This window comes from Nanorana parkeri, unplaced genomic scaffold (genome assembly GCF_000935625.1).
Source record: "Nanorana parkeri isolate BGI_ZX_2015 unplaced genomic scaffold, ASM93562v1 scaffold16, whole genome shotgun sequence".
Taxonomy (NCBI): Eukaryota; Metazoa; Chordata; class Amphibia; order Anura; family Dicroglossidae; genus Nanorana; species Nanorana parkeri.
In genome coordinates this window covers 2,529,038-2,547,650 of record NW_017306284.1, presented here as the reverse complement: position 1 = coordinate 2,547,650, position 18,613 = coordinate 2,529,038, and the positions used below count along the sequence as shown (strand labels likewise).

The following is an 18,613-nucleotide window of genomic DNA, read 5'->3' as shown; positions in this document are numbered from 1 at the left end:
GGGGGGGGGTTTGCAATGTGACCATGTTTCATGTTACATCAGTTTAACATGAAACCTGGTCCCAAAGGTACATTTTTTTTAAGTTTAAAAAGCATTACAATTTGCATTGCAGATTATTTGGCAGGTAATGCAATGAACATACATGTCTGCTTGACTTTAACTAATGTACTTGTGTCATGGCGGAGGTTTTTATCGACGTTTAATCAGGGAGGCTGAACAATTCTGCTTTGTATACAAAGTGCCACTAGAGGGGGAATCTTACACATCGAAATAATCCGAATCATCTTCTGCAACAATGTGAGACAGCCCAGAATAAAGTGATCATATAAAAGTGGAGCTCTAGCCAGTTCTCACCCCTGTGCACCCCCCTATAGACCAGAGAGCAATCTCTACATTAATGATGCAGACTGTTTAGTTGGCAAGAACTTTGTAATTCCCATAAGAGGACAAAGCCATACATAGAAAACTTAGTTTATGGGCAGCCACCTTTTTTAGGGCAAAGAAGGCTTTCTGTAGGAGATATTGTCTTGCAAAGATGATTTTATTTTTTCATGCAATCCATAGAAAATCATAAACCTAAAAAATGCACTTTTATGTACTTTGATTTGCATTTAAAGCTGTAGATGAGAGAGTTTATTATATAATTTGTCCTATTTCAAATGACGACAAAACAATGCTTTTAGTACCGTGCATTGTGGCTTATTAGAAATTTAAAGGGCTTTATTTTCAGGGTTTTTTTTTTTTTTTTTAACATGGCTCTAAAAGAAAGCTACAAAAAGTTTAAATATTGACAGTTAAAAATTAGTCATAAACAACAACAAAAAACCAGGAAAATCAAAGAAAGGAAAGTGTTCATATAGAAACATTGTGTATATATAAAAAAAATACAAAAAAAACTAGTTGTTTTTTCTTTGTCAGGCTGTTCTATGAGACTCATGCAAACTCATGTAATGGGACATGCTGTAATTTACTTTCGGGCAATCGCCCCTGCATATAAACATTTTGCAGTTGTCAGCGTCATTAGATTCCCCCGTCGCATGTCTGAGTGACGCCTTACTGAGCTCATATGCAGATGCAGTGTAAGGCTGGGCTCACACTTAGGCCCCATTCACACTGCGCGATTTGCAAATCGCGCGTTTGTCGTGTGATTTGCATTTTGCGCGATATAGCGCAAATGCATTGCAAAGAATGGAATTGCGGCAAAAATCCACTCCAAAAAGGGTCCTGCTTTAGCGACGCACGACCCGCGACAGCAGGACCCTTTGCCCCATTGCCTTGCATTGGAGAGCGATATTGCGCGGTAAATTGCCGCGATATTGCGGGAATTACCGCGCGATAAATGGCTCAATGTGAACGGGGCCTTAGGACGTTTTTGCGGCTTTTTTTTTAATGTTCATAAATCAAATTGCGCGTTTTTGTGAGCGGATTGTAGCTCATTGATTATATTGAGCAAATGCACATGAAACGAGTGTAAAAGCACAGCAAACGCACATTTCCTATTGAGTCTATGGGGCCAAAACGAGCTGTAATATGCCACAAAAGAAAAGCTCATGTACTTTTTCCAGCGACAGGCGTTTGGCTTATTGCGACAAAGCACTCAGATGTGAACAGGGCCATAGACATGAATGGGACACACACACACACACACACACACACACACACACACACACACACACACACACACACACACACACACACACACACACACACACACACTAAACGCCCTGTGTGAACCAGGCTTTGGGCCTTTCACAGTGTCCGATCAGGAGGTGATCCGTGCTCTGTTGTGACATCCGTGTCTGTGCAGTTTTTACCCACGATGGTGGAAAAAAACTGACATTACCAAACCCATGTTACTCTATGGGCAGCCAAATCTAAACAGAAGAGTGTTTACAACCGATTACTTCCGATCCGGTGAAAGGGGTCTCTAATGTGTCTGTTTCATCTGGGGTAACCGGATGGAAACGGACGCCCATAGACTAACATTAGACTTCCAATCATGTCGGCCTGAAAGACTGCCAGGTGTATCTGATTGGAAAGGGTCTTAAGCTGTCCATACACCTTACGATTATCGTACGATATACGCGGGTGATCCCGCGATCATATGCTAATCGTAAGGTGTATGGGCAGCGTGCGACTTCACATACTGTAAGGTCGCACAAATTTCGTCTTGCGAGCGCGCTAGAAAACCCACGGAAAATCGTATGATTTCTGGCTGGTTGGTAGCGCGATCGCAAGACGAAAGCCCCACAGGCCAAGCTGCGCAGGCACAAACTGCCCGCTCAGCATTGCAATCATCTGCAAGCCCTCCCCCTCAGCGGGGATGATCGCAAGTACGATCTGCCTGTGCAAGATGGGCAGGTCGTACAAAATTAAATCCCCTTACAACCATCGCACAACGAAAGGTTGTAAGGTGTATGGGCAGCTTTAGTCTCATTTTGTTTGGCAACAGCTTCTATAGCTGCTGTATTATGACGGTCAGGAATTTTGGGGGTGTGAGGGAAGGGAATGGACAGAAGGACCGGGTACTACAGCAGGCCTTGTGTAGTTCAGTGAAGTTTGTTGTGTACACCACTGGCTAGGTAACTATCTAAATACAAAGCTAACATGCATGTTTGCTGTTATCCGGGCCATAGGACTGCTCACGGATCATGTGATTTCCACTCCCTGCCAATCTGCCTATTCTGAAGGATCACTCAACTACTTCTGGTTCAGCTTTCGCTGGATCGTCTGCTAACTAAACAGAGTTGATGATGCCGATTCATAGCCCGGTGAACAGGCTGGAGGTGATATAGAAAGCTGTTTTGCTCATCCTGGAAATAAGTGTCATCTGTCATACATCATGTCACAAAGGAGTATAAGTGATGAGATTGGAAACCCTTTAGTAGTTGGTAACCACATTTGTATTTGAAATGTGTATTTAGCAGTTGCCTAGCGTTCTGGTTTAAGTATAATTAATAAAAACACATTATAGCTTCTAAAACCTGATCATAATGTATAGGGAATAAATTGTCTATTTTGATTTCAAGGCTGTAACTGTAAACCTGACACTTTGCTATGTACCGTAATAGATCCGCTTGATATCCCCCTCCCTCCGTCACAGATGCTTTGCCTCTCTACTCCACTTCCTTGTGCCCCAGTTAGAGCCCTGCGAGATACACTGCGCTTGCATACATTGGAGGGGATTATCAAAACTGGAGCAGATTTGGACTGCAACCAATCAGCTTCTCTGTCTAGTTTTCCAATCCTACCTGAGCAAACTGAAGAGAGATGCTGATTGGTTGCCATGGGCAACTGCTCCAGATTTTGTCTGCTCCAGTTTTGATAAATTCACCTCATTGTCACCAGCTCGCATGTTTGCAGCAGAATTGCAATATTCCTGCTTCCTGTTCATCACTTTTATTCATTTCCTTGTTTTTTGTTTGGTTCTATTGCACGTCACCCCAAATGCACGCCCGCTGTGCTGTGGTTGACATACATAGTGCATGCACTACTTTTTTCAACCACACTGCAACAGACTGTGTTTTGGTCAGGAGGTGTTTGGGTGCCATTCAAATGGCAATGCGAAGCACCTGTCGCACTAATGCGCGGTAGTGTGCGTTAATCACACAGAAGACAATGGTGTGAACGTGTCCTTACTGTGATGGGCAGCCTGTTTGAGTAATAGGAGACATAAGGTCAAGCTCAACCTTTGCAGGCAAACTTGAGGGTTTCATTAAATTGCAGCTCCGTGTACCTCTAATCACCTTTTTGATGTCCAGCTATCACTGCCCAAATTCTTACCTGGGCTGAGAAACCTACTGAGGGTGCAAAACAGAGTCCCTGATCCTGAGAAAGCATGCAGTAGTCTATCCTGCGTCGGAATCTTGTATGTCGCCACTCGAGCCTCTGAAAGTATTTCCCACAGGGAGGGAGCTGGTTATTTCTCTCAACAGCAGTTCATTTTTAAGACCATGGTTAGAAAAAACAAACCCTGCTTTCAGGCGTTCCTCTGATTCATATCTGATTTGCTGTGATGGACGTGGTCAGAAATAGGGCTGCAACAACTAATCGACATAATCGATTATAATCGATTATTGAAAAAGTTGTTAACTTTTTCAATAATCGATTAATCGGCTTCCGATTGGTTGGCCCTGTTCACGGCTCCACACACGCTGCACGCCGCACCTCCTCCCCACCTCACGCTCGCCGCTGCCAGGCCCGCCCGCATCCACACCTCCTCCCGCCTCACGCTCAGTGCTCGCCCAAATCCACGATCGGCACAGGTGCGCGGGGAGAAGAAGTAAGGAGGAGCAGGCGTGAGGGAATGACAATAGGCCCGATCTCAGAAACAAGTTGCTGGAAGACTGCTCAGGTAAGCCTGCACTTTCCCACACATGGTGCTCTATAATGTATTGCTGGGATTTGTATTCCTCTATACCTGATGGTACATTGTGATGTATATTAGATCAGCTATAGAGGAATACAAATCCCAGCAATACATTGTACACTGTATGTATAATGTATTGCTGGGATTTGTTGTATTCCTTTGTAGCTGGTGGTATTCTGCATTGCGCTGTATGGAGGACTACAAATCAAGGAATAATATATTATACAGCGCAATGCGGAATACCACCAGCTATAGACGAGTACAACAAATCCCAGCAATAATACATTATACAGCGCAATGCAGAATACCACTAGCTATAGAGGACTACAACACCCAGCAATAGTACATTATACAGCACAATGCAGAATACCACCAGATATAATGTACTATTGCTGGGATTTGTTGTACTCCTCTATAGCTGGTGGTATTCTGCATTGTGCTGTATAATGTACTATTGCTGGGTTTTGTAGTCCTTAATAGGCGGTGCCATTCTACATTAATTGCTGTATAATTTTACACTTTTCATTTCACTATATTGCACACCACACTTTTTTTTTCCTTTTCTTTACTTCCACCGCTCCAAGCTTGCTTCTGTGATGGACTACAATCTCAATACAGACTAGTAGTCCATCACTGGAGCCATTTTTTTAAATGTATTTAATTTTTTTATCCGATTAACCGATTAATCGAACTTAATAATCGTCCAACTAATCGATTTTGAAAATAATCGTTAGCTGCAGCTCTAGTCAGAAATTGCCTTTGAGTTGGACTGCAGTGGAATATACTAGTTCTGGGGCAAGAAATCGAATTACTGTGTTACTGCCCGCTAGCAGGCACAGGAGTTGGGGAACGCTGGTCTTCAGATGGGTGAAATTAGAGAGTACTCAAGACTCTGGGTTCCTGCACTTTATAACTATTGGCTTTTTGTTTTGTGTCAGTGACAGGTTCCTTTAAAGTGACATTAAACCCTCAGATTTTTTAACATAAACCAATACTGTAATGTGTGCCTTACTGTAATCCATGGTTGTTTCCCTTCTCTTTGCTGCTCTTACTTTTAAATCCTCATGTCTTCTCATGCTTGGGGAGAACTTCCCTTTTCAGCTCAGGGCCTCTTTCTGTAGTGCTGGCTCAGGTTACAAGTCTATAGAAACCTACACACAGACACCGTGTATCCATTCCTGAGACAAGGCAGTCTGCTGCAAAACAGAAGTTCTGCCCAGCATGAGAACAGATACAGATTTAAAAGGAAGAGCAGCAAAGAGAAGGGAAACAACCATGGATTACAGTAAGGCACACATTACAGTATTTTATGTTAACAAATCTGAGGGTTTAATGTCACTTTAATGTTTGTTAAAAAATCAGTAGGTGGGAGTGAGACCCCCCTAGTTATGGCAGCTCAGTCTAATGGTGGGTATTCCGGCGAAGGTGGTAAACTTGTTTTTGCTCTATTCTGCTAAAAGCATTCAAGAGAACATCACGACTTGGGGCTAGTTGCAGCTTGGTGTTGCACAACTATTTATTATGATGTATCTGCCGCATAATAGATAAATCTCTGCTGGGGGCTCACCATTTCTAATCTTTTCTAAGCTCAGTATCATGCTACAGTTTATTTTGGCTGTTAGATTGCATTTGGCAGTGAGGTTGGTAGAAACTGTTTTGTGTCTTACAGTTTAGGAACACTGAAAATGACAGACTTCCAATCACTTCTTATCTCTTGTCTTGACTATTGCAACTCCCTCCTCATTGGCTTACCTCTACACAGACTATCCCCCTCTTTCAATCTATCATGAATGCTGCTGCTAGACTCATTTACCTAACCAACCGCTCAGTGTCTGCAACCCCCCTCTGCCAATCCCTGCACTGGCTTCCAATAGCCCAAAGGATACAATTCAAAATATTAAGCACATGCAAAGCCATATAGCCCCGGCTATATCTCAAACCTTGTCTCTAAGTATCACCCTAACCGGCCCCTCCACTCTTCCAAAGACCTTTTTGCTTTTGGGAATGTTAGTTCTTTGACTGTGATGCTTTGGCCTCCACAGTCTCTGACCTGGAACAAGTATAGCCAAAAAGAATTGAGACACATTTGCAGCATACATATTCTGGGTCTGTGACTCAAAAGTTTTGGAGCCAGATACACCCAGGCAACTAGCATTTTAAAGAGTACCAGAAATGGTGGTTCCATGACCGTCCGTTTATCCAAGGAACTAAAACTGAAGGGAACCTCCAAGAGCAGATCAATACTCCCCTTTCCAGTGGGTGGCATAATGGCACTTGGGTCTCTTACAGGCCCCACTTCCATCTGATGGATAGGAAGTACCCCACTGGCCTCTGTAGCTCATCTTAGAGAATCCATCACTACAGGACATCAGACACCCAGCTTTCTCAGCCTCGGTAGATATTCCTGACCCTAGCCATAACTATGTGCCGCTTTGATAGCCCACCTCCACACTACAATTCTCTAGAGCCATAATTATTCTGGGTTTGTAATGAATTTGACCATCACTCCCTGCTACTCATGACATTACAAATGTGTTTTCCCCCAATAATCTTCCAGGACAGCAATCGGAGAATTAGGCTTGCTGTCCTGGAAGATTCTAAGAAATATCGTTACCTGTAAGTCTGAAGGGGAATTTCCCCAATCCTGTTCCAGGACAGCAAGGCTACTTTTCATTTTGCTGTTCTGGAAGATTCCTAGAAATAACTTTATCTGTAATTTTAACGGAATTTTTTTTTTTTTTTTTACCTTCCTAGTTGTTCAGATAAATACCTTTTTTCATGAGTAACATCCGTTTCATTCATGCAGCACTGCCATACTCGAGCACCCAGAGGAGGGATCAAACAAGTGGCGTCACTTCAGCTCACTGTGTGGCGCAGCTTGAACAAAACGCAGTGGGAATTGTGGTTCCCAATGGGCAGGATTGTGGGCGGGTCAGTCAAGTATGAAGGTATTGGTGGGGCAGGACAGACCACGAGTTTTCTGGCCTGTCAAAGGTCGGCATGTAAGTGGTCAGACTCCTGGGTCCTCCCACTACAGTAAGCGGTAACATAATTACATGCAGCTCACTTGTAAATGAACTACACAAGGGTGTTACAAGACTGGAGGGCAGGAGGAGAATGTTCTAGTGGCCATTGGTCTTATGAACATGGAATAAACGGGAATGACCTCTTACTATGTAGGAATCATGATGTGATTTCACAGTGGGGTGATGGCAGCACTGAAAGACAACAAGAGATTGCTTAAGGCCAGGTTCACGCCATTTTCGGGACCAGATCTGGAACGCAGTGAATTGCGTTTGCCACGTTCCGGAGCTGTTTTTTTTTTTTTCTTTTTAAGAACTTAAAATTGGCTTTTAAGTGCGTTTCCATGCATTCCATACCAGACAAAATGAGACCTGCAGTATTTTTCTGGTCTGGAACAGACTGCGCTGGTGTGAACAGAGGCCAGAAATAGCATAGGGATACATTAGGATGCATTTTGGGTCTGCAAATGATCTGGATGTGGTGTGAACGGGCACTTAAGTAAAGATATGACCTGTTTAAATGTTTGTTTCTCCCCATGGTTCAGCTTTAGGCCTGATGGCCCCCACACTCAAGAACAGAAAGCAAACCTTTCCTAGTGGTTGAGGGCTCCTGCTATTGCTGATCACCTTCTGATAATGTTAGTTGCCTCGCTGCTTATTTTAAACACTTGGCTCCAATCCAAGTAATTGTATGACGATTGCAGCCCCCATGTTTCTCAGGATAGCTATCCTTTCATTCTCATGGAAGGCCGTCCAAGAATCATAGTGGAGGTGCTCGCAGAAGTGTGACAGTTTCTACAGAGCACAGCTGAAAATTCCCTTTCCATAAGATTTGCTTCTCTAGTCCCTCCTGAGCCTTGTTTTTCCATTCTCTTTTCCATTCATGTTCCGCGATCATTGGTCATTGCATTAGCCGATGCACCTTGCCGTATTTCCAGATAACTGATAGAGGAAGATGCCTCGGTACTGTCTCCCTCCCAGTAAAATGACCTCCAAGACATTTTTAACATCCTGTTCTTTTCATCCGAAACTGCATAGCATGCGCTTAATGTCAAAGTAAGGGGTTTTCCAATGTGGTGTATTAATGTTTGGGGGTTCCAGAACCACCTTTAGTGGAATTTAGATTTCACTGAACATGTGTGATTTGTGAAGGCCGGTGCTGGCAGTGTCCTGATCTTTCCTCGCCCTCTGGTTCCTCCTTTTGAAAGACGTGGAGTGGAGCTATCTGAAGCTTTTGGATATTTCCATGGACAGTGTGCCTGCTGTTTTTATATGGACACTGCAGAGCGATGGCTGGTGAAGGTTAACGGAGCTGACGTGGGCACTGCAAACAGCCGCCATCACAAAGGGCCTATGAGCTTTTAGATCTCAAGTCTGTCTTTAATAAATTTGGTTCAGTTTTTACATAAGTGATCAGTTCTGTTTTCTTTTACAGGTTAAGAGAAGTTTCTGAGAAGCTCAATAAATATAACTTAAGCAGGTAAGTGAAGTAATTTCATTGATATGAAATATTAAAGATCTCCGGGCAAAACTTTTATTAACTCTTGCTGTGGGGCTACTCCTGCACCGAAAGGGTTAACTGCTTGTTTTTTTTTTTGTCTATGCCACTTGAACCGTGGCGTCGGCATGTTCTTGGACCAGTCCTTCCAGCCTCTCTGCCCCCTCCTCTGCAGCGGTCTAAGGTTCTGTAAATCATCACGTTGTATACACTGTGTATAGATGTGGGGATGCTGAGCAACATTCCAATGCCGCAGCATAAGAGGAGACATGGTTCCGAGACCGGAGAAGCAGGGAGCCGGCTCGGCAGTTCAGGTGAGTATTTTTTATTTTAGCACCCAGACAAAAATTGAGCAGTTAACCCTTGCAGTGTGGGGGTAGCCCCACTGCAAGGGTTAAGTTTTGCCCAGAGTTCTGCTTTATAAACAATGTTTGACTATTGCTTAACACTGTAGGAAAGCCTGGATATCTTTCTATTCCAGTGCTGCCTAAAGCTGAACTCCAGGCCCCTTTGGGGTTTCTCAGTAGCCCCAAAGGGGTGTAAATCTACTTTTTGTGTACCAAATATCTTTGCAAAGTCAGCATTTTGTAATGGTAGCAGTGGAATAATTCTATACTGCATATAGCGTAAGCAGAGTGAGGGAGAGATCCAGTAGGTCCACCTATCACAGGCTGCCTGCCAAAAGCTACAGGAGGGACGGATACAAGACCAGTCACCCTGCACAAGGAGGGAGAGCAGCAGTGACCGGTCTTTATTACAGGAAGCTCCTTCACAGGTAAAATGGAGGAGTTCTTGAATTCTGGATTATGTTACTGGCCTGGAGGAAATGCACAAGGGACACCAAGAGTTTAGTAAGAATACATACACCTCTTGTTTTTAAACAATTTGTTTAGCCTGCATTTTAGTTTTAAGGAGAAGGTTATGTAGGCAATATGGGCTCAGTTCACTCATTTACCATAACTGTTCTATTCAGCAGTGACCATCAATGAAGGCTGCTTATTTTTGTCTAGGTTTAAAAATAACTGAGTATACTCGCCCAATTCTCCGATCCGGCTTGCCCTTAGTGTGGTCCCTTCCGCCTCGCTCCCCCTCTGCTGCAGTGGTCGAAGGTCCCAGAGTCATCACATTCTATACACTGTGGACATGAGGACACCGAGGGATATATCCTCACTGCAGCGCAGGAGGAGACAGGCAGAAGGGACCGGTCCAAGAGCAAGCTGGTTCGGAGTATTGGGTGAGTATAGCTTTATTTTTGAACCTAAACAAAAATGGACACTTAACCCTTGCAGTGCTGGGGGTAGCTCCACCGCAAGGGTTAAGACATTTTCCCTGGAGTTCTGTTTTAAGACATGCATGGGCTAGGCTCCTAGTGTACTGACTTGTATAGGAGGTCTCGGATTTGCACAGAGTGAATGACCTTCTTGTGTCGTTCAGCTTGTGTCTTCATCTGGGAGCTTTCCTGGAGGTATAGAACGGCACAACTGAAATTTACATGCTCATGCTTTTTGCTTTTTTTAAATTCGGATATGGTTTTATATTTCTTTCCTCTAGTCACCCCCCATTGAATGTACTGGAGCAGACGACTATAAAACAGTGTGTGGTTGGACCGAATCATGCTGCTTTCCTCTTGGAGGTACCCTGCCAGTGTGTTTTTGTTTCTGCTTTCATCTGTTTAAGTACCACAGACACTTTTGTTTTTCATGCTTTATTTCTTATTAGGATGGAAGAGTTTGCAGAATTGGCTTCCTGGTCCAGCCAGACAGACTTGAATTGAGTAAACCAGAGAATAATGATGGGTAAGATTAAATTAAAAAGCAGATGACATTTGTGTTTTGATTTAAGAGCCTCTGTGCATGGGATAACAGAAGTCTTGAAATCTGTCATCCTGTCCATTGCTATGACAGCTGCCATTTACCACAGGAGTCAACACAGGCTGTTGGCGGAGAAGTCGTCATAGTAGTGTTCCTCTGACCGGCAGTGCCGTAGGGGAACATAGAGCCAGCTTCTCGTACGATCAGGAAGCTGGGCGGTGAGCTATGACCACTCCCGGCTTCCTGACTGACTTCCCGGCAAATCGGCATGGGACTGGCTTCCCGGCCAATTGGCAATGAGCCAGCCGAACAGCAAGTTCGATGCGGATTGGCTGGAAAACTATCTTTCCAGCCAGTCAGCGTCGAGCAGGCTTCCTGGCCAATCAGGAAGCTGGGAGGCATGTCATTACTCGCCGCCCGGCTACCCAGCCAATCAAGCCGGCCAAACAACATGGAGCCAGCTTCAGATTGCCCGGGAAGCCGGCTGCTTGCCAGCGGCAGCATCTATCTGTAGTCGGTATCAGCGAGTACTGAAAAGCAAAATATCGGTACTCAATACCGAAAAACCGGTATTGATGCATCCCTAGTTTTAAGCATTTTATTGCACAGAAGAGCCCAAAAAACGTGCATGCTTTTGCACAAGAATACCCTGTGTTTATTTTTTAGTCATGGCTCCTTTTTAAGGATGTGCAAAAATGTAAAAAAAATCGAAATGTAGCCCCTCAATTCTATATCAGACTCTTATCCCAGATAAGGGGTGACCCTTTGCAAAAACACAACCGGTTTCCCTCAGTAGCCCCTCCTTTCATATCGGTGCCCCCCTCTCTTTCAAAGTTCAGGACCCCCTTCACATCAGAAGTGTGTCTGCACTATGGAAAGGCATGGCAATTTCTAGGCTCCTCAGAGTGCCATAGTCCCCTGGTTGAGAGAGGCGATCTTCGAGCATGTAGAAAGATTTTAGCTGAACAGCATTATAAATCCTTTGGTGGATAAAATGTTCACGTGTTTCTGTGAATAGTCTATAATAACACCACACTACATAGTGTATTCTGATCTGTATAACCTGCATCTGTACAATATACCTCTCCTTGAAATGGGAATGAGGAATTGGTATATATGTAAGTGGTTGTTGCCATAATTCCCTTTTGTGAGAATGCATTTTTCCCTTTTTAGACACATTTTAACATTTATGTCCTTTAAGAAAGTATATATTTAATGTGTGACCTTTTGGCCGATTTTTTTTTTTTTTAAAGAATGGATTAGATGTCAGCTCTTTCTAGTTATTTAAAATGGATTAGTTAAAGAGAACTATGAGGTAAGTGTTTTTCCCCATAGTTCTCTTTTTAGGATCACGGGAGGACATATACTAACCTCCTCCCGTGACCCAAAGTTCAGTATATAGCGAGCTATTACCCGCGACATACTAAGAGCGCCGCATCCGGGACGGATCCCGACAATACTGTCTGCATCCACCCAGCTGCGTGAGTGACAACTGGCTCTGTCTATCTAGAGGCAGGGGAGGGGGGGGGGGGGAACTTCTGTGACCGTTTCTTTGTCACAGGTCGGCTCTATGCGGATTCGTGGAAATCACTCGCCTCATAGTTCTCCTTTAAGTGATTAAGGGGAATATTAAAACAAAATCAATCGCCCTTTCAGTATAGGTAATATTTGCAATGTTTTAATGATTTGAGGTTCAGGTGTCAGTTCTGCTACTTTTTAGAACCTGATCAAGTCCTGGCTTGCATTAACACCTAACCACCAACTGCTGTAATATCTGCACAGCTTCCTTCTTGATACTCTGCTTATGTGGGAAGTTTCTTTTTTAACCATCAAAAACTGACATAGTCTTATAAAGGTCTTTATGGTAACGGGTTCACTCTTGTATTTTACACTTTATCTTCCTAAAGGATTACTGTACAGTACAAGTTACTGGAAAGTACAGTTATCCTTTTGCTCCTTGGCCTAAACGAACTCCCCTTTTCCGAAAATACTTTAATGGATTGGGCAACTGTGGTTCATGGTAACCTTCAGTGCTTCTGGATGAAATCTTTTTTCCTGGCCGCACCTTTTCAGACTTCTGTGGGGTCATCTCTCAAAACAAGAGCTTCTTGGGAGACAACCCCATAGAATCCTATGAGGTCCTACTGTGCAGGCATCAACGATGGCTGCAGCTGACCAATCCAGCTATGTGTACATTTTGTGTGGGGGCAAGTTTTAGGGCAGAGTTGATAGGGTATTTGTAGTTGCATTACATTATAAGCAAAATTACAGTTATACTTTATATATTTCATAAAGATCCCTGTCAACGTTGCAAACAATAGAACTACAGAGTGCACTTAGATTTGGTTGTAGGTGGTTCGCCAATATATTGGGAAAACTGCTGTAAATTATATTGCAGACTTTGTAACTTGGACTTAATAGCAACATCACTCCTCAGTCTTGGGACTCTTTACAAAGAATATTTACCCAGAACACCCAATTAGTGCAGGTCTTTGTATTATACTCGGCTCTTACAAGCAGCACATGTATCCTCAGTTTAGTGAGTAGCTGTGTCTTTAGTGTGATAATTAGGAAACTGTCCCCACAAAGATCCCAAGGGTGTTGCTTTGGCTTGTATGTTGCCAGACTAAGTCCTTGAGCATTTGTACCTGGTGGTCCAGGCTTTACTTTACAACCCAGATGGTGGTGGCTTTCTTTATTCCTTTACATTTTTTTGACTGATATGCCCTCTTTTGTTTTCAGTTCAAAGTTGAACAGTGGCTCAGGGGCAGGAAGGACATCCAGGCCAGGCAGGACTAGTGACTCTCCCTGGTTTTTGTCTGGTTCTGAGACTCTGGGCAGACTGGCAGGCAACACCCTTGGGTAAGTTCTAATAGGGATAAGGCTGAAGATGTTTTCATTCCAAGTAAACTTCAATCTACAGTATATACAGAGGAGTATTGAGAGACGCCCTGAACATTTACAGCTGTGGGCAAGTGTGAGTCACAACTGGCTTACCCATTCTATATCTGCAGATGGATACTCTTATGAATGGATCTCCAAAATGTCATTTCTGTTTTGCTTGTTTCTTGATAAAGAGTGATATTGTTTCACATTGAAGCTTTTGTTCTTGTTTGAAATCTGAAACTGTACAAGATCGTCTTCATATAATTTTAGCACTGTGCTGCTAACTTATACCTTCTTTGCATCCATTTTGCTAGCAGTCGATGGAGCTCTGGAGTAGGTGGAAGCGGTGGTGGATCTTCTGGTCGCTCGTCAGCTGGGGCTCGCGACTCTCGGAGACAAACGCGTGTCATTCGCACCGGACGAGACAGGGGCTCTGGTCTCCTGGGTAGTCAACCACAGCCTGTGATTCCAGCTTCAGTGATACCAGAAGAACTTATATCACAGGTATTCACATTTCTTTTTCTTTGGTATGCATGTACTGTTTTGGATTTTTTTTTGTGCACTCCTACAGATTCGCTGATGGGTTGCAGCTCTGTTAGCATAAATCCAATTTGAAGTTCCTTTAGCTACTAAACAATTGGCCGCAAGGTTAAGAATTTTTTTTTAGCTTTTTCATGCTTTGCACTTTAAATTGATTAGGAGTTAAACCTTAATGTATTCAAATACCTTTTAACTATTTAACAAAGCTAGTTTATTTGTGTATCACTCGGCTGTAGATCCTAAAATCATCTCTGAATTGGTGCTGACACAGCCACCGTCCCTGTGTGTCTTGTAAAGTAGTCACCGCTCCAAGCTCGCTTCTGTGATGGAGTACAATCTCAATACACTTTAGCTGTAGATCCTCAAATCTTCTCTTTACTTGTACTGACACTGTCCCTTCTGGGGGGTGGTTGTTTGGCATGGTCCATGTGTGTGGTGTAAGGTAGCCACCGCTCTGAGCTCACTCCTGTGATGGACTGCAGTGTCACATTTAGTTTACTAATTTGTATTGAGATTGTAGTCCATCACAAGAGCGAGCTTGGAGTGGTGGCTACTTAACATGCGCAGGGACCATGAGGGCAAAAATTGTCCTTCCTTCTAGAGGGTGACTGTGTCAGGACCAATTCAGAGATGATTTGCAGATGTACAGCCAAGTGATGCACAAATTAAGATACATTTTTGTTAAAGATCTAACTCCTGAGTTTATTATGGGAAGTCCAGCATATGTTAAGGATCCCAACACCACTGTATAGTCCAAAACTGCTCTGCAAACCCACATGTCAGATTTAACTAGTGTTATTTGCTTGCCCTGCATTGGTGGTGTAGTGTTTAAATGTATGTGCGTGGTTTGATTTTACGGTAGCATTGGGGACTACCCGCGGCAAGAATATTGTTTTTTTTTCCACTGCACGCTTATAGGATGTTAGTCCGGCTCATAGGAGGACAGTGTATCTTTTTATTTCGTTTACCTTTTGGTCTTGGTATTTTAGCACTTGTTTCCTAAGCCATGTAAAATCCTTTATATAGAATGCTGTATGCTTTATTCATTGCTGGCTTGATGTACATATGAAGCACCTGCAGCGTTCCTCTGAGCAGTGCCCTTTGTTTTGTTTTTTCTACACATTATTTGTCATATTTTAAGTGATTATAATTCTGGCCTTGGGCCTTCCTGAATCTCTGTCTGTCTCTTACAGGCGCAAGTTGTCCTCCAAGGAAAGTCTAGAAGTGTGATAATTCGAGAACTCCAGAGAACAAACCTTGACGTTAATTTGGCTGTAAATAATCTCCTGAGTCGAGATGACGAGGACGGAGATGATGGAGATGACACTGCCAGTGAATCCTACCTACCTGGAGGTTAGTGCTGGATAGCTTGGCCCAAGTGCTGTACCACAAGAGGTGGTCTTATTTCTGGAAGCATAGTTTTAATTTTCGCATAGGCAGCTTAACCAGAAGAAACAAACCTCCTTCTGTTCACACGTTTTATGCTTGTGTGCGCTCAGATGGAGGATGTTCATGACTGTAGTGTAATATATCATGGCATTCTGTTTTCATGTTGTGCTTATTGACGGCTTGTGATCCTTGTGTTTATAGAGGATCTTATGTCACTGCTGGATGCTGACATTCATTCTGCTCACCCAAGTGTCATAATTGATGCTGATGCTATGTTTTCAGAAGATATTAGCTACTTTGGTTATCCATCCTTTCGGCGCTCTTCACTTTCCAGGATAGGCTCATCTAGAGGTAATTCTGTGCCTTTGTCTTCTTAGAAATTAGCCGTGTTATTTTTCTGGACTGTAGCATTCCCTTGTTATATGGGTGACCTGGTGCATAGAAGTAAGAGTGGAACACGACCGTAGCCCCAGAACTATTTAATGGACCAGTTATACCAAAAGTGTTCATTGCTTGTAAGAACTGCAGGTGTTTAATCTCAGAAATGTAGCCTCATGCAGATGACTTATTTCTGCGTGTACAGATGCAATCGCCTAGTTTACGAAAGGTGGATGTGCAAGTCTTCTGATTCCATTAATGCTTTTTTAATCAGAATTGCACAACTGGTGCATCATGACTCCAGAAGCAGTTAACAAATTTTTTTTGAGGTTCTACACAATGGCAGATTTTTTATACTTTGATGTTGGGAGCTGCAGATGTTGGGATATTGGAGCAATGGTCAAATTGATGCTTCTGGCCAAAAACAAGCTACAGAATGTTGGTTTATTTTTTTTTTTCTAAATCACAATTTACATCTTCACAAGTTACCAATGTAGCATAAGACTTGCTAATGGCCAAATTCATCTAATTAGACTTTGAGTGTTTCAATTACCTTTTAATCTTATGGTGAGAATTTTAGGCTCGAGCCCCCACATCACATCTTCTGCCATCTTCTGCCATCTTTGTGATTTCAAACTTCTCATAGTCGATTTTTAGTCTAATGTGACTAAAACAAGCTGATGATAATTCTCAGTATGGCCATTGTAAGGGCACAAACTTCAGCGGGGAGACCTTGCTCCTCTTGTCTGACATTAAAGAAACAGATTGATGACAGTCTGATGCCTTTCCCATCCTGTCTTCAATTAAAAACTGTTTTATGTAAAGGGCATTTCCACTTTTGCAGTCACATTTTAGAACATCACCACCATACGTTTGTGTTCCCTCAATATACCTAAAAAGATTTTTATTTTTTTTTGTAAAGTAACTGGTCCATTAACTTGTTTTTTTTTACATGTATATCAGTCTGCCTATATTCTTGGGTTCTGATTTTATAATTTATTATAACTTATAACTCAGCCTTACATTAAACATCCCATTTAGGACTAAGCCATGCTCTTTCTAAACAGCCCATAATTCAAGCTTTAGTTTGACCCTGGAAATGGTAGCAGTGGAGATAATTTCTGTAGAGCATACATAAGCTTTACTTGCTGCTAGATAAGAAGGGTCTTAAATAGAGATTGGCTTACTTTTATCCCACTGGTGTGACCCAATTGCATACCAGTTCTCCTTCTTCCCTTAGAAAGAGACTCTGAGCTGTTGCGTGAACGTGAATCAGTTTTACGCTTGCGTGAGAGGCGGTGGCTTGATGGGGCCTCATTTGATAACGAACGGGGCTCCACAAGTAAAGAAGGCGAGCCCAGTTTGGACAAGAAGAACACCCCAATACTGAGTCCAGTGTCACTGGGAGAAGACTTGCAGTGGTGGCCAGAAAAGGTAATCTGCTCTTGGTATGCATGAAATAGATGGGAAGAGTGACTTTACTCTAAGGAATACCAGTTGTGTGTCACTCCTTAAATTGTCAATGCTAAAGCCTGATGAAGGGACCCTGCGCGGTCCCGAAAGCGCTTGTTTGGTCATATGACAAGAAACTTCAATAAATGAAGCTTTTTGCTATCTTAAAAGTATTGGTGTGCTGGTGACATTTCTAAATTTTTGCTGACTCCTTAAATTGTGACACTGTTGGCATTAAAGTATAATAGAAGTGATTTAGATATCTGATAGAATTTAGTTTAGGGCAGTGTTGCATAGTATATAAAGGGGCATTTTTATTTTAGAGTCTGACTTTATGCAATGTTGTAGATTTACATGGTAAACTTTAAGTATTTAAATTTTCTTAAAGTGGAAGTAAAATGCCACAGCAAATTCACAATTTTAGGGGAGTGTATCATAATATGCATACTTGCATATTATGGCACCCTTGCCCAGCAAAGCAATCCCCTGCAGCACTACCATGTCTGGGCTTCCATCCTTGGGGGAGGCTTCCATCTTCACCTGGTTTTCCTTGTATGAAGTCTTTAGCCATCTTGATTGGCCAGGCCAAAATGATGTAACTCTCGCGCATTTTGCACGAGCGTTACCTTGTGCCGGCATAGAATCGCGCAGAGACTGTACACATGTGTGGCTCGGGTGTACAAAGTCTCTCTTGTCATACTAAAAGCCTACCTGTTAGCATTTTTTTAATGAGCTTTCTTCCGCTTTAATAATTTTTTTGGCTTGTAGTTGGTTAGCGTATTCTCAGCTGTAGCATATTCCTTTCCAGTATAGAGCAAGGATTATAAACTATGAATCTCTCACTAGAGGTCATACTCCCACAGGGTGCTTGTACAGGAGAATTTGTTACCAGATGGAGTTTTTATTCATGTGAAAAGAGTAGTGATTTGTGATGGGCCAAAGCCAAGTTGTTTTCAGTTACTATAAGTTGCTGTGTGCTCTAGTTAAAGGCTCATATAGTATTTTCTGTGCCATTAACATATCAACTAAGCTATTATAGAGAAACTGATTTGTAGGCTTTGTATTTTTTATATAGGATGCAACTAAATTCATTGCCATTGGGGCATTATACTCTGAACTAGTTGCAGTAAGCAGCAAAGGAGAGCTTTACCAGTGGAAGTGGTTAGAATCCGAGCCCTTCAGGAACCCACAGGTATGTTGTGTGTTGCACTAGCATATCGGCATGTGTTCTCAGTATGTACTATTTCTAGAAACCTTGTTTATGATG

General features: G+C 42.7%; 1 protein-coding gene across 1 annotated transcript in view; it reads left to right on the top strand.

The window, feature by feature from the left end:
• UBR5 (ubiquitin protein ligase E3 component n-recognin 5) overlaps nt 1–18,613 on the top strand; it is an 81,283-nt gene that overhangs the window by 7,995 nt on the left and 54,675 nt on the right. Inside the window, exons 2-10 of the mRNA XM_018559005.1 lie at nt 8,828–8,872; nt 10,442–10,523; nt 10,610–10,686; nt 13,444–13,563; nt 13,902–14,091; nt 15,321–15,480; nt 15,718–15,867; nt 17,117–17,328; nt 18,422–18,538. Coding sequence (XP_018414507.1) covers nt 8,828–8,872; nt 10,442–10,523; nt 10,610–10,686; nt 13,444–13,563; nt 13,902–14,091; nt 15,321–15,480; nt 15,718–15,867; nt 17,117–17,328; nt 18,422–18,538 — 1,153 coding nt within the window. The remainder of the gene's footprint in view (nt 1–8,827; nt 8,873–10,441; nt 10,524–10,609; nt 10,687–13,443; nt 13,564–13,901; nt 14,092–15,320; nt 15,481–15,717; nt 15,868–17,116; nt 17,329–18,421; nt 18,539–18,613) is intronic.